The sequence below is a fragment of the Lepidochelys kempii genome, chromosome 3 (genome assembly GCF_965140285.1).
Source record: "Lepidochelys kempii isolate rLepKem1 chromosome 3, rLepKem1.hap1, whole genome shotgun sequence".
Taxonomy (NCBI): Eukaryota; Metazoa; Chordata; order Testudines; family Cheloniidae; genus Lepidochelys; species Lepidochelys kempii.
The window spans coordinates 102,064,261-102,081,542 of record NC_136382.1 but is presented as its reverse complement, the minus strand read 5'-3'; the positions used below and the strand labels follow the sequence as shown (position 1 = coordinate 102,081,542).

At 39.6% G+C, this 17,282-nt stretch overlaps 1 protein-coding gene across 1 annotated transcript in view; it reads left to right on the top strand.

Moving 5' to 3' along the window:
* Positions 1-17,282, top strand: part of MOXD1 (monooxygenase DBH like 1) — an 84,461-nt gene that overhangs the window by 35,814 nt on the left and 31,365 nt on the right. Inside the window, exons 5-6 of the mRNA XM_073335194.2 lie at positions 10,728-10,907; positions 14,168-14,270. Of these exons, the coding sequence (XP_073191295.1) occupies positions 10,728-10,907; positions 14,168-14,270 (283 nt within the window). The remainder of the gene's footprint in view (positions 1-10,727; positions 10,908-14,167; positions 14,271-17,282) is intronic.

The window sequence follows — 17,282 nt, the reverse complement described above, 5'->3', positions numbered from 1 at the left end:
AGCAATTTATTTCAGTAACAACAAAATGTAATTGATATTTTCCCCACATTCAGGGTATGGCTAATGTAAGAAAATATTTAATCTGAAAAAATATCAAGATACATAGCGGTGCTCAGTGTCATATATAAATAGGTCTGAGTGGAACTATAACAGTGACTTTGTTATGCCTAGCACTGTTGACTCCAAAAATCACACACTTTTTAAAGATGCCTATATATTTGGTACCTCATAAATTCTGGAACTCTTTCTGGAAGGCAGAGTTCAGAACTGATTAGTTAGAAATAAGGACTGAATTTAACGTGGACTGCATGACAGTGTCACCAAAACATATGCACATGCTTAACTTTGCACACAGTGATTAATCCATTGAACTACTCACAGTGTGTAAAATTAACATGTGTTTTAAGTCTATGCAGAATTCAGACCTATGTAAAAATTCAGTATTGAAGCATGTTTTTCAGCATACCACATGGGACATGGACAGATGCCCTGGCTATTCTGTGAGTTTAATTTCACAGCTTCTGACAAATGCTCTCCACAGGGTGGAGGTGTTTGCAGGGCTACAATGGGGACAGGCGTGTGGTCCCCAAAATCCTTGAATTCCTAGGAACTGCCATGAAAATAGATTTCAGGGGTGAAATCCTGGCCCTATTGAAATCAATGATAAAACTCCCATTGACTTCAGTAGAGTCAGGATTCCACCTCAGCTCTGCAGATCCAGCTACATAGGGCTTCTGCTCATTTGACCTGCTCTGGCTTGCATGGTGCTTTACATATGTGTATAAGAAGGGGAGCTGATCAGAAAATGAGGAAGGGGGTGTTGTGTAGAAAAATTAGACCAAAACAACAAAATACATTTAATCAAAATTTTCAGCAGAAAATGTCAACTTTTTGTCAAAAAACCCCTAAAACATTTCAGTTTTAATTTTCTGAAGACAAATCTAGAACTTTCAAGGGAAGCAGATACTTTCCATCAAAATTATTATTTACTTAAAACCCAATTTTTGGTTGAAAAAAGTTTCAACAAAAATATCTTCAATCAACTCTAATGAGAAAACATGGACCTTACCTTGAGGAGCTTATTATCTAAGTTGGACAGGCAGATCAACAGATAATGAAAAAAATGTTGTTGATATATGAGAAGGTAAAAGTAAACAAGAAAGTAATACTAGATGTCAAAAGCAAGAGGTGAGCAAAACATCTGTACGTCTCTCATTGAAACTGGTGAAAATTAGCCAGAGCTCATTTTCAAAAAGCATTCATGGGTTTGGTGAACCTGATTAGATAAAATAACTATCCTAAACCATCCTGAACACCAACAGTAAGTACACAAAATCTCATGTCACTTTTTCTAATCCAATTTTTCAGACCGTAGAATAGTATTCTGGACACTGAGCTGAACACTATGGGCAGCTGATGGTACCACATTCAAATGACTGTATCTATCCACTGCAGAGCTTTTGTGCAAGGCCATCGCCTTGCTAAGTGCCATTTACCATGGAGAGTACATCCTCCTATAGTGCCTTGCTAGCAGTGGTTCTGGGTATTACATGGTTTAATGAGATGTGGGTGATTTATGCAGCTATGTACTCCATGGAGTAATGGGTCTCTTGTCAATCTTGATGCTGTAGAGGGACTGTTACTCCAGGGAAGTACCTGAATTCATTTTTCTATGCTGAAGCATCGCTGTACACACTTTCACAATGGTGCATGGTTCATGGTTCATAAGACACAGGACACACCTATTCTGTGCAAGTGTGGCAGGGTGCTGGTTGAGAAGTCCTTCATCAGCTCCTGCCACTTCAGCCCCAATCAAGGGGAATGGATTGGGGCTGGGTGAATAGCCCTGTGCTTCCCTGGTAACTGGCTGCATCTGCCAGTCTTATTAGCCCAGAGCTATAAAGGCTGTGAGGAAGCCAAAGAAAGAGGGGAAGGTAAAGAGAAAGGTCAGGTATAGAAGGAGTTGGGAGCCCCTGAGTCCGTTGCTGGCCAAGCCTGTTGTAGGCAAAGTAGCTGTGACACCTGTATATAGTTGTGAACTGGTGGTGGGAAACCTTTAGAGAATAAAGAGCATAGGTGTTGCACCAGACTGAAGTGTCCTTGACTCATTGAGGAGGGAGGAACAGGGGCTGAATACCCGGGGGTGCAGCGTGGACTCCATTACAGCAAAAAGAAAAGCCCCTTTTTGAAGCCTGCATTGTCAAGATCACTTGCTTTAGTGCAGGGAGTGTGGAGGTGCTTCTGCATCTGGCTAACGAATGTGGAGTCCCATGCAAGTCTGGTGCTTTAGGAACACTACTGTGTCCGTGAGGGCGGGGCGGGGGTGTGTGTGGAGAGATACCAGCGAAAGGAGGACACTCAGGCCTAAGAATAGTAAACTACGCTTTATTGAAGGAAGGAAGGAAGAACTTACATTCCAATCTGTGCAGGGAGCCCTTAGGATGCGCAGCAGGGCTGCAGGGGACTCTGGCCGTTCGGGACAGCTGACTAGGAAGGACAGCTGACCAGGGAGTCCTCTGTGGCGCTATATTCTCCGCACTTATCTCGGGGTTACATGGGGTCAACAGCTGGTTATATTCTTACATGTATGATTTATGCTTGTTATACAAACTAACTTGTTTACAAGCAAACATATGCTGAGCTATGCTAAGATATATCTTTTGGCAGGGTCTGTTGGACAAAGTTTGTTGAAACTGCCTGCATCCTCCGCTTACATCCAGTCAGGTACTCAGTCCACCACTTAGCTCCTCGCCAATTGGGCCAGAAGTGACTACAGAAATATGCAATAATGACAACATTTTATCTCAAGAATTTAAAACATCAAAATTAAATGGAAACCAGCTTTTGAATCTGAAGAAATGAATAGACTAGCTTTAGTTTTTGTTGATGTTGTTTTCATGTTCGTGTGAAGACACCACTGGAACAAAAACAAAAACTGATTGACATTTCTTTACACAACAAAGAAATCCAAAACTTGTTTTGCTAAATTTGGTTGACCAGATTTGCTAGTGAGACATTTCTGAGGTGGAGGATGGGATAAAGTTTTCTGGCTTGGATCATTTGGAGAAACAGCCATTAATAACAAGCTACAGCTGTAACTTCAAGGAAGCAAAGCAAACAAAAAGAGACAGAAAATAGTTATAAACAAGGGTAAGCTTTCTTGTGAGATTTCTTCCTAGTAGGAGTCCTGACATCTTGGCACATTAGATCAATTTGAAAATTCATCCTGTTTAATGTTAATCCCATCAGTACCTTGAAGCTGGTTTGCAACAGAGTTGAATCCAAAACCCCTGTTAATAATGCTATGTTAAAAAAAATCAGGATATAGAAAGAAAAACAGTATGGTTGTGTTTGTAATATGTGAGTGGATAATTATGCAAAAAAGAACAAGAATTTATCTGAATAATTATCGGGCCCTGATGAGTAGAAAATCAAAAGGCCAGATTCTGGTCTCAGTTATTCCTTTGTAAACATAGAGTAACTCCATTCATTTTAATTAAGTGACTGTGGATTTGCACAGGTGTGATTGAGGTCAGAATCTGGCCCCAAATTCTAGTTTCATATTACACTGACAGTTCTTTGGAGTTAGTCTTGTGGCCATTGCTAAGAGGATACATTATGATGAAAGATGCTATAAAGAGGTGTAATGGCTCCCTAGTTAAAGAAGTTTGCTACTAGAGGAGGTTTCTAAGGGGTTTGAAGTGAATTATTAATAAACTCTAATAAGAATATAACAGTAGGGATCTATTATCGATCACCTGACCAGGACAGTGATAGTGATGATGAAATGCTAACTATCAAAATAAAAAACTCAATAATAGTAGGGGATTTCAATTATCCCCATATTGCCTGCCTTTCCTGTCACCTCAAGACGAAATGCAGAGACAAAATTTCTCGATGCTTTAAATGACTGCTTCTTGGAGCAGCTGGTACAGGAACCCATAAGGGGAGAGGCGACTCTCAATCTAGTCCTGAGTGGAGCGCAGGATCTGGTCCAAGAGGTAACTATAACAGGACCGCTTGGAAATAGTGACCATAATATAACAACATTTAACATTTCTGTGGTGGGAAGAACACCTCAACAGCCCAACACTGCGGCATTTAATTTCAGAAAGGGGAACTATGCAAAAATGAGGAGGTTAGTTAAACAGAAATTAAAAGGTACAGTGACTAGAGTGAAATCCCTGCAAGCTGCATGGACACTCTTCAAAGACACCATAATAGAGGCTCAACTTAAATGTATACCCCCAAATTAAAAAACACAGTAAAAGAACTAAAAAAGAGCCACCATGGCTTAACAACCATGTAAAAGAAGAAGTGAGAGGTAAAAAGGCATCTTTTAAAAAGTGGAAGTCAGATCCTAGTGAGGCAAATAGAAAGGAGCATAAACACTGCCAAATTAAATGTAATAAGAAAAGCCAAAAAGGAGTTTGAAGAACAGCTAGCCAAAAACTCAAAAGGTGATAACAAAATGTTTTTTAAGTACATCAGAAGCAGGAAGCCTGCTAAACAACCAGTGGGGCCCCTGGACAATTGAGATACAAAAGGAGCACTTAAAGATGATAAAGTCATCGCAGAGAAACTAAATGAATTCTTTGCTTCAGTCTTCACAGCTGAGGATGTTAGGGAGATTCCCAAACCCGAGACGTCTTTTGTAGGTGACAGATCTGAGGAATTGTCACAGATTGAAGTGTCACGAGAAGAGGTTTTGGAATTAATTGACAAACTTAACAGTAACAAGTCACCGGGACCAGATGGCATTCACCCAAGAGTTCTGAAAGAACTCAAATGTGAAATTGCGGAACTATTAACTATGGTTTGTAACCTGTCCTTTAAATCAGATACTGTACCCAGTGACTGGAAGATAGCTAATGTAATGCCAATATTTAAGAAGGGCTCTAGAGGTGATCCTGGCAATTACGTAAGTCTAACGTCAGTACTGGGCAAATTAGTTGAAACAATAGTAAAGAATAAAATTGTCAGATACATAGAAGAACATAAATTGTTGCTCAAAATTCAACATGGTTTCTATAAAGGGAGATCATGTCTTACTAATCTATTAGAGTTCTTTGATGGGGTCAACACACGTGGACAAGGGGGATCCAGTGGACATAGTGTACTTAGATTTCCAGAAAGCCTTTGACAAAGTCCCTCACCAAAGGCTCTTACATAAATTAAGTTGTCATGGGATAAGAGGGAAGATCCTTTCATGGATTGAGAACTGGTTAAAAGACAGGGAACAAAGGGTAGGAATAAATGGTAAATTTTCAGAATGGAGAGGGGTAACTAGTGGTGTTCCCCAAGTGTCAGTCCAAGGACCAATCCTATTCAACTTATTAATAAATGATCTGGAGAAAGGGGTAAACAGTGAAGTGGTGAAGTTTGCAGATGATACTAAACTGCTCAAGATAGTTAAGACCAAAGCAGACTGTGAAGAACTTCAAAAAGATCTCACAAAACTAAATGATTGGGCAACAAAATGGCAAATGAAATTTAATGTGGATAAATGTAAAGTAATGCACACTGGAAAAAATAATCTCAACTATACATACATGATGGGGGCTATACATACATAATGGGGGCTGATTTAGCTACAGCTAATCAGGAGAAAGATCTTGGAGTCATCGTGGATAGTTCTCTGAAGACGTCCACGCAGTGTGCAGCGGCAGTCAAACAAGCAAATGGGATGTTAGGAATCATTAAAAAAGGGATAGAGAATAAAACAGAGAATACCTTATTGCCCTTGTATAAATCTATGGTATGCCCACATCTTGAACATTGCGTACAGATGTGGTCCCCTCATTTCACAAAAGATATGCTGGCAGTAGAAAAGGTTCAGAAAAGGGCAACTAAAATGATTAGGGGTTTGGAACAGGTCCCATATGAGAAGAGATTAAAGAGGCTAGGATTTTTCAGCTTGGAAAAGAGGAGACTAAGGGGGGATATTGTAGAGGTATATTATAAAATCGTGAGTGGTATGGAGAAAGTGAATAAGGAAAAGTTATTTACTTGTTCCCATAATATAAGAACTAGGGGCCACCAAATGAAATGAATGGGTAGCAGGTTTAAAACAAATAAAAGGAAGTTCTTCTTCACTCAGTGCACAGTCAACCTGTGGAACACCTTGCCTGAGGAGGTTGTGAAGGCTAGGACTATAACAGGGTTTAAAAGAGAACTGGATAAGTTCATGGAGGTTAAATCCATTAATGGCTAGTAGCCAGGATGGGTAAGGAATGGTGTCCCTAGCCTCTGTTTGTCAGAGGGTGGAGATGGATGGCAGGAGAGGGATCACTTCATCATGACCTGTTAGGTTCACTCCCTCTGGGGCACCTGGCATTGGCCACTGTCGGTAGACAAGATACTGGGCTGGATGGACTTTTGTTCTGACCCAGGATGGCCATTCTTATGTTCTTATGTTCTTATTAAATCCTGTAACAAAGATGGACTTTTACAAAGTTCAGATGTGTGGCTATGTGAACAATTTAAAAAAACTTCATTTACCCAATCAAGGCAGGTCATGCAGGTCAAACATCATAACCCAACTATTTAGAGTAAATAGAATGCCCTGGGCATTCACTTGAAAGACTTTAATCTTCAAGACTTGATCATCCCACAGAAAAGCTCCCAAGAAAGATATAAGCCTTTTTTTTCCCGCAGTATAAACAAAATTTGCTACAAACCATTATCAAGAAATTTTAGTGAAATGTTGAAAATGTGAGATTCAAAAAAGATACCTTGTGGCATGTAAAGAGCTCATCACTAAAGCATTTTTTGAAGCTTAATAAATGTAATTATACTGATACGTACTGTGTAATTTTCTGAAGATGTATTGATTTACAGTAGTAGCTGGCATAAATCCATCCAGAGCCTTAAACTTCCCATGGTTTATTGTAGAAAAAAATCAGAACAATTGAAAAACCACTGCAATATCAAATAATATTTGTAATGGGTGGTAAAAGGAAGCACTTAATTGTGTATATATACTTACTATTTTATACAAAGTTAACCATTTTTTAAAAATCTCCTTCTTTCATTTGTGTGTGTGTGTGTGGGTGTCCATCCGTTCATCCGGTGGCGGGGGAGATTACATATCCCTCTAAAGAAAGGAATTCCTTCCATTTCAGGTAGTGGGATATAAAACATGTACATGGGTATTAGTGTGGTCGTTCAGAAAAACCTTGTGCCCAAACATGCATGCTACAGGGGGGAGAAGGGGAGAAAGGAAGTGAGCATGAACGAGTGGCAGCAATAAGGAAGTGGCAGTTAATTTTTTTTAATTCTTGTGAAAAGTAGGCGTGATTAAGGACTTTTTAAAATACTTTATACACTCCTAAGGGTTTTAGGCATTTTGATTTGGGGTAAATGTGAGACTCTCATTCCCCAAGCCTCTGGTGGTAGGGTATGTGAAGCAGAAAATTCCTCTGCCTTGGGGGAGAGAACTGACTGACATGCTCTGATAGTACAATATCTCCTGCGGGCCTATTCGTGACGCAGTTTACAGATCAATTCTGACAGCTGCTTCTCACTTGCATTTCAGCAACTGCTAAAATACCACAGATAAACAACTAAAGAATAGGCAAAGTGGGGATGGAAACATTGTAGGTAACTATAAATGAATTCCCCCTCTATCTCGTCTTTCTCTTTCAATAATAATGACTAATGGATGGCCAAATCTTGCTACAAGAATCGGGTAAGAATCAGCAAGGAAAGGTGAAGGAACCAAATAGCCAAGTCGAGTTGTGCCTAAAATGTTACAAATAAATGCCCAGAGTCTCATTTATGCTACAGCCCCTTCACATGGCTCTGGCAGTGCATATGTACCAGGAAGTGGGGCCTAAATGCAATTTTAAGGCTCATTTACAGTCTGAGAGCACAGTAAAAGGACTTTTGTGTAAATGAAAATCAGATCTAAAATTAATTAGTGACATAGGTCTGCAAAGATTGTTTAGTCATCACAGAATATGACTGACTTTTCATAAGTTTTCCCAGGACTTTACTCCTCTACCCAAATTTACTATGACAAATTAAAACCCCTTTTTCCTAAATTATTCCAAAATTTGGGTTTCTCCTTTCTCATATTCACCATAATGAATTAGTAGCCTTCGACACTCATGAGCATAACACTTTTGCTGGAGTAATTGTTTTGTTTCTGTGACCGGTGTTTTGTAAAGGTAGAACTGAACCTAAGTAGCTTAGTTTCAGGTTCTTTGGCTTTTGGATTAAAAGGCATAGAACCAAATTTTAACTTTACACTTTAAAAAGTTCAAACAATTGGGAAATCAGAATTTATAAATTAATTGGTCCAAAGTTTCAAGTGTGTGTGCCTAAAATTAGGCATTATAGTCCATTTTTAGTCATCTAAATAAACATGGCCCCATTTTCAAAGGTGCTGAGCACCAAAGTTAACACTGATGTTCATGGGAGCTGCAAGTACTCAGCAGGCCATTCTTATTTAGTGCCTAATTACGGTTTCAGCTGCCTAACTTTATGTACCTACTATAGCAAAGCACTTAAGCACATGCTTAAACTTCAAACACATGGGACTGTTTACATGCTTACATGCTTTGCTGGATTTGGGGCCCAAATTTGAAAATTTTGGTCATCAGTGTTTATGTCCTATTTCTCCATAACTGACTTTAAATGACATCCACCTCATGCTCATCCTTATTTTTTTATTTATCTAAATTGTAATGAGAAAAGCATATAATTATCATTGCACTGACACTTTTAATAATGTACAGTATATTCATAATTCTGTCTGAGGAGTATAAAACCTCTCACAAAATGCACTGCAGAGACACAACTGAAGGATTTTTAAATGGTTTGTTTTTTAAAGATTTTTTTAAAAAAGCTCAAAGCTGAACCAAAAATATCTATTTGAAATAATGTTATTGTTTAGATAACAAGATGTCAGTGACAGGATGTGGATTTCTAACTTTAGTGATGTCCTATTGCTTTGAAGAGAAATAGTTTTTGAAGTAGTGAGTGTAAGCACAGCAGGTGCTGGGTCCTGCAGCAGCAGGCGGACGTATCACATGTTTGGACAAGTACCTTTATTTTCGTGGCATATACAGAGAAAACATTTCCCATAAGCTTTTCACTGAATCCATTCATAATTTATATAGAGATTCTGAATGCTGGAGGCACCTACTCCTCTGTAACTTCTGAGCCACAGTGGTGTGGGCAGTTTTGGGTTTTTGCACTTCTTGACAGATATGCAGGTACTCTGCATGGAGCTGGGGCCGGGAAACATCAGGTTGAGGTAGAATTCTCATAATATAATCATTTAGTCCTGGAAAGATAATGGGGTGAAAATCTCATCACTGTGGGAAAACTGCTTGCATTACCGTCACTCCTTTTCCAATAAATACATTTTGTATTTGTACAGTGGTTTGGGGAAGTGGCAAAGTGGAGAGAAAAGGGGAAAATAATGCAGAAGATGCTTCCACCCCAGGAAGACTTTAAGGCTTGCCGTCAATAGTAAACTCTCATACACTACCTGAAGATCCGGTGTAAATCAGTATAGTGCCATTGACTTCAATAGAACTGTGCTAATTTACATCAACAGGGGACTTGGCTTTGGTATATGCAGACTCTGTGTGGCCTGGTTTGTATGCATTCATTTCAATAGTTTGAATAAGGGCCAGTGACATACATTTCTGGAGACTGGCTCCAAATATTTTAACAAGACGCTCTGACAAAAAATGTTCTCAGCCAGTTATGAGCCAGCTGTAACAGGGAGGCATATGTTTGCAAGGTGAAATTGCAGGACTTGGGAATGTGTTCACTTGTTTTCCCATTTAAAAAAAAAAGTATTCTCATAACTATTAAAAGGAGACAACACTACTAGGCAAACAAACATATTAAGCACTACATGCCAGAAGTGATTATATTTTTGCCCCTGAAATATATATACAGTATATTGATAGCATGGCACAGGGCTTCTCTTGTGTAATTTGAAAAAGGCTTGGACGGAGTGGGGTGTATACCTTGAAAGGGTAGTGTGGGGGAGGTTCTCTCCCTTTTAATATTTCTGGATAGCCTGACTTTTAGTGGAATCTGGTCTATTCAAAAAGCAAAAAAATTTGCTCTTCAGAAACGTTCATGTTTTCCGCAGGGATGTCATCTCTGAGAGAGATGATTTAATAGCACCCAGATAGAGGAAGAACTCCATTAGACAGCAGTGAAATCACTCTAGCCTTCTCTTAAGTTCAGTGGCAGAATTTTAACCAAGGGCTCCCAGGCACTCCTGAGAACCCTCCAGCACATCACTGTAGCAAACATACTGCAGCATCTATTCTGTGATGGGTGACTTCATGTAAAACATTGTGGGTAACAAATACCATGGTAACTGGAAAGTGTTTGGTTACACGCTGAAAGATGTTGGGTTTATTTCATGGTAATCAGCTTCCAAGACTCTCACTCTAGAAGTATGCAAATTATGGAAGATTCTGTATCAAAACTGACCAGTCATGGGTCTAGTGTTCCATGGATACTGTTGAGCGATCATGTTCTTTATCCTACCAGCAGTGCCTCTTGGAGTTGCACAGCACTGAAGTAGCTCTTCAAACACTATAACCAGGCTATATTTTATGACAAAGCCTTCTCCATTAAAATAAGAATCCACCATATTTTTGGATGCAGTCTACATATCTATATTAGTTGTTTCCTGTTACTGAAAATGATTCCATCCAAAATGTCATCTTTTTGTGTGTGTGTGTTAACAGGTCGAACCATTGATACAGAAGGACCATGGGAATCTGGTGCACCATATCCTACTTTATCAGTGTAGCAGCAGTTTGAATGACAGTGTGTTGGACTACGGCCATGAATGCTACCACCCCAACATGCCAGATTCTTTTCTCACTTGTGAGACAGTCATTTTTGCCTGGGCCATTGGAGGAGAGGTAGGATGAATGGCTCCTGGGATGATTTATCGATAAAGCTTTAAAGGAATGTGCATCACAGTGAAGGTTTTTCCATGCTGCCAATTAGTAAATTGGATTTCATATTACAGAATTTTGGTCACTAGGACTTTTACCATATTTGCAAATTGTGTGAGATTGTGTTCTGCCATTACACACCTGCATAGTGGTGTAATAGGTAGTGAGAATGTGTGTTCCCCCCTTACATGCAGTGCAGCCTTGGCACTCAAGGATGTGCAGGGGCTTTGCCTTGAATGCCACCCCCAGGAAGCAACTGGTAGAGAGTGGGGATTAGGTGGAGTATGGCTCCCTCTTGGGAGCAGCTGTTGGGAGAGTGGGGATGGGGAGCAAGCGGAATCATGGCTCTCTCATAAAGTCATTAAATGATTGTTATAAACAACACCCCTCACAACAGAACATGAGCCCCGTGGTTCTTATTTTGATAGCCAAGATGTAAATATAGTTTTTCGGGAAGAAGTTACATATTATCTTAGCTGGTCACTTAGGCCTAAAACTACAAAGTTACTTAGGATCCTCCCCACCTAGAGTGGAGGCCATTTTGGGGAGCCCATTCTTAGTCGCCTATCTCTCCCCATGCATTGGATAGGGAGTCTAGGCACCTAACTCAGGCTTTGTGGATTGCTGTGCATACCAGTGATTTTCTAGGCACCCTAAAAGTTAGGTGTTGCGATGCTCAGTGTCAGAAGGCCTAAGTTCCTATATGGATCCAGACCTTAAGCTCTTTTCCTTAAAGCATATATAGCCGTAATAGCAAGTGTCTCACCATACAATGTTAAATTGTATTGACCTTTTCTGTAAAGAACATGATAGGGATATTAAGTGCTAAGTTTAAAAGTAGTGAAAATAATGTAGAAAGTGCCAACGCTTGTGGAAAAAATGATTTGGGAATGTTGGCTTTGCCATATCAGACTGCCCCATCTAATCTGGAATCCTGCCTCCAGCAATGGCCACCACCTAATGCTTCAGAAGAAGATGGAGAAAACCAAACTGCCCATAGTTAGTGATGAAAACTAGGTAAGGACAGGAGGGTTCTCTCCAAATAAACATAGAGATTAATTTCACACTGGCACAGATCCTTGTGTGCACTGCTGTTATTTTGCACCACATGGCAGGTGTAATTTGGCCGTAATTCTGGTATACCCAGACCAGGGCGTATCACGGAGAGGGTGATCCTGCACGAGCGTAAAGCCAAGATAAGGGCTTATATGCCACACACCTTTTCTACTGCAAGCATATTGATCATGTTTAGTCTTGAGAAAAAAGAGGGAAGATATGTTCATTTTTCAGATATGTTAAGGGTTGTTCTAAAGAGGATAGTGATCAGTTGTTCTCCATGTCCACTGAAGATAGGACAAGAAGTAATTGGCTTAATCTGCAGCAAGGGAGATTTAGGTTAGATATTAGGAAAAACTTTCTTACTATAGGGTTAGTTAAGTGTTGGCATAGGCTTCCAAGGGAGGTTGTGGAATCCCCGTCATTGGAGGTTTTTGGACAAACACCTGTCAGGAATAGTCTAGGTTTACCTGGTTCTGCTTGAGAGCAGGGGGCTGGACTTGGTGACCTATAATAGCTGTGGAAATTGGATGTGACTTTTCAGCTTGGAAAAGAGATGACTAAGGGGGGATATGATAGAGGTCTGGGGTAGAAAAAGTGAATAAGGAAATGTAATTTACTCATTCACCTAACCCAAGAACTAGGGGTCACCCAATGAAATTAATAGGCAGCAGGTTTAAAGCAAACATAAGGAAGTACTTCTTCACACAATGCACAACCAGTGGAACTGCTTGCCAGGGGATGTTGTGAAGGCCAAAACTATAACAGAGTTCAGAAAAGAACTAGATAAGTTCATGGAGGATAGGTCCATCAATGACTATTAGCCAGGATACGCAGGGATGCAACACCATACTCTGAGTGTCCCTAGCTTCTGTTGGCCAGAAGCTGGGAATGAGTGACAGGGAATGGATCACTTGAGGATTGCCTGTTCTGTTCCTTCTCTCTGGGGCACCTGGAATTGGCCACTATTGGAAGACAGGATACTGGGCTAGATGGACCATTAGTCTGACCCAATATGGCTGTTCATTTGTTCTTATGACTATTGAAAAGAGGACACAATCCTGATGTCATATCAGTCCTAGGCTATGTTTTCAGTCCCTTGCAAATGTTAAAGTTAGGGCAGTCCTAATGGTACTGTCACACTGTGCAGCTGGAACTTCCAAGCCCACTCTAGCACCAGAATCAGAGCAGTCCAATGGACAACTTTAGGCCACTTTTGCACATCACCCCTGACATGTGCTTTGTGCATTTTGGCCATAACGCTACACTCTAGCATCATATTTGTAACTTTCCTCTACCTTGGTCCAAGTGAAGTAAGAAGACCATATAAATAAAATCTAGTTTAACAAGGTTTATCACAGTCTTTGCAAGGATAATCCTGTTAATGCACTGGAGTAGGAAAGGGAAGATCTGGGTTCTATTCTGGCTTTGCCACTGAACCCCTTAGTGCCTCAATTTCCTCATATGCAACATAAGGATGGTAATATTTATTGCTACCCATAGAAGTGTTGTGAGGTTTAGTTCGTTAATGTAAACCACTAGAATGCTGAGATCCTAGAATGCGAAGTGCAAAAATACTATTTGTATATGAGAAACAGTGTAACTTGGCTTCCGACAGGTCTGAAGTTTGATAAATGACCTCTTCTAGTTGGTGTAGGATCAGTTTTAAGGCTCAAATAATTTTACTGAGAATGCAGCAGTTTGTCTAAGAACAGTCTAAATTCATATAGCCAACATATTATCTGGAAATTGTTGCTTTTAAAAACGGGGAACATTTTTACTTTAGATTCAAATGTTCATAAAAAATGTATTTTCCAACTAACCCGCTTGATGGTGCAATACTGACCCTTTTTTATTTAATTTCCTTTTGCAGCTTAGTCAACAAATGTAGGATGAATAATCTGCTAGTGAGCAACAGAGCTGAATATTTTATATAGGTTTAGTGGTTTGGTTTATGCATTCATTATTATTTAATGGGATATATCATTCCATGATGCCGTGTCCAGTAAGTTTTTAAAAAGAATTGCTGTTTGTCCATAGGTCACATAATTCTTATTTACATTGTTATATCATTGTTTTTAAATCAGTAGGTATATTGATCAAAACAAAACTGACATGTGGTCAGGACAGGAACCCTATTAACCAGATGTGCATGTTTCAAATTACAGGCCTTTACATACCCTCCTCATGTTGGTTTATCCATTGGCACATCAACAGACCCTCAGTATGTGCTTATGGAAGTCCATTATGACAATCCATCATATCTAGAAGGTATGTTCATTCACCCTAACCATAATATTCAGGATTTCAGAATGTACTGCATGTTGATATATCTCATCCTTTCACCAGAACAGGAGAACCAAATTAACAGCAAAACAGAAATCCATTTTCCTCTGATATTGTCCCTATTCATTATCAGATCCAATCCTTCATTCCTTGCACACCAGAAGTCTCGATCGAAATTAATGGAAGTTTTGGATGCACAAAGAATTCTGAATCAGGCCCATCATGAACAATAAATAACTGTTTTATCACTAAATACTTCATATTATGTCTGTTTGTATCCTGTTCCTTACATTGATAAGTTTAGCCTTACTGAAAGATGACTAGCATTAATTCACTTGCATCGAGTGACCTTGAAGCATACATAATGTAAAAGCAAACAAAAATTCAGTAGAGGAATCAGGGAACAAGATTAAAAAAAGAATAAGTCAGCAACCACAACTGAAGGCAGTTTCTGAAAACTGAATATTCAGGATGCTAGACAAATCACAGATTAAAGGATGCATGTCTTGAAAGATTTACTCTCCTTTTGTAATATTATTTTTTGTATTTTTTTCAAAAAGTTGAAGAAAATTACTTAAGTTAAATAGAAGCAAAGGGAATTTTTGCTGTGAAACCAGAGACATTCCAGAATAATCTAAGACATTTCAAAGCTAACTTCTGACAAGATTAGTAATTCATTCTGGATCTTAAAAAAATATGTGCTGAGTTACCTGAGAATTTACTGTAACTGGCAAAATGCTAACTGGGTAAAATGTACCACAGCCCCTTTTAATTCTCTTAAGATGAATCATCATTAGTAAACTCATGTCCCTATTAAATCCTCTGCTCATAGCTTAAGAGACCCTCTCTCTCCTATTTTTGTATTAATACAATCAAGTCCACCTAAAATACATTTATTTAACTGAGCAATTTCTCCATTCTGCAAACCTCTGCAAATCTCTCAGATATTGTGAAAACCAGTTTGCACTGAATACAAGAGTCCACATTAATATCATTGACATTTAATGATTTTCCATTAAATATCAGCTGAAAATCAGAGATTTCAGGCTCCAAGGAGAGCACTTAATGTTAATTATTCCTCACAGAACCATTGTTTTGTTTTAATTAACCACACTGTGTAATTTTATGTTTTTATTCTAAATGACTTGTTTAAAAAAAAAAAAAAAAAAAGGACATGGGCAGACTGGAATGATGATTTAACTTTGGAAGCCATGGGAAGGATTGTGCCTCCTGGTTTGGCCCCTATATGTTGCCATAAACAGCCAGCAAAGGACAAGGGAAAATTTGCCCAGTGGAGGCACAGTATGGATACCACCAAAGGTGGCCCTGTGCTGCCACCACCACCACCCCCCCCCGGCCCATCACTACTGCATGCCCTGCTGCAGGAGGCATGCAAAGAGCAAAGGGGTGAGGGCCTATAGTGCACGATGCTATGGGAAGGATGCTGTCAATTAGAACAACTCCTGGCTACCGGACCAGACTAGAATCTTGAGGGCACAGAGTTGTCATAAAGTCACGTCTGTCCTCCCTCTTTCTATACTATATCTTCTATGCAGTTCCTGCTGGCATTGCAGAACAGAATCTTAGCCAATGCCTTCACTGAGTGATTGAGGCCCCTGCAGTGGCAGGGAAATGATTAACTGAGATATACCCAGATAATCCTGGCAAGTGACTTGCACTCTATGCTGCAGAGGAAGGGAACCTGCCTCCCAACCCCCCGAAAGGTCACTGCCAATCTGACTTGGGGAGAAAATTCCTTCCTGTCCCCACATATGGCAATCAGTTAGACCCTGAGCATGTGATCAAGAACCAGCCAGCTAAGCCCCTGAGAGAGAATGCTCAGACCCACCTCTGAGCATTGGGCCACCCTATCCAGTGTCCCATTTCCAGCCATAGCCATCTCTGATGCTTCAGAAGAAGGAAGCCAAAAAACCCCACCCAAACCCAGAATACATTGGTGCTCCAAAGAGATGAGATCCTACAAGTAGCTCAGAAAGAAAAATCAATCTAGAGTCCCAAGTCCTAGAAGTATTAAAAATCAATATGTTGCTGGGTCCCTTGTTATCTCTGATGAGGTCGTAAGTCATGCACTGTACTGTAGATCAACAATAGTAACTGGTTATGTATAACATAGAAATGGAGAAATCAGTACATATCTTATACTCAGTTTGCTAACTCAAACTTGTCAGAACTGGTGCCCAAGATGATACCCCAGGTCCCCAAATAATTACACAGTTTAGATCTTGCATACTTTGGTGAATGGGCACTTTAGAAAAACTATTGGTAGACAGGGAAAGATCTGTCTTAACATATCCAGCTAATAATATTGTATTGACGTAATATATGGTTGCAGTCATCATGTCTGTTATGTTTCTTAGAAGAACTGTACAAGTCCCTGGAAAGTTTCTTGCCTTCTTTGACGTTCTTGTTAATTTACTTGGATTTTTAATTTTCTAAAGCAAATATTTCAAAAGGGGGGAGAAATCAAAGAAGGAAGTGACAGAAATGATCATAAAAAATACATAAATGTGACTATACATTTTGATGTATGAAATGGCCTTGGACAAATATCAATTTGACTCTTATAAATTGTCAGTCTTTATACATAAGGCTTAGCTTCCTTCCGTGACTTCATATTTATGTAGACATGTGCCAGGCTAGAAAAACAACATGTCCCTTGCACTTCCACAGAAAGCTCAACACACACAGTACATTCACTACCAGAAAACAATGGTGTACACAGAGTATAGCGAAAATCTAGAAATGTCCCTGATTATAGCACCAAAAAATCCTTATCTAGTTCTCCCTCCTCTCTCTGGGATTTATACAGTGGATAAGCACGTTCATCATTAAAGGCTCCCTGAGGTGACAGGGATCAGAGAGGTGGCAAAAGAGGCTTGCTTGGTCTCCAATGACATGCTGCAATCTTAAAAGGCTTCTTTACAGTCAAACCAACAGAGAGGAAAAATACCACTGGTGTTGTGAAGGGATAAAGAA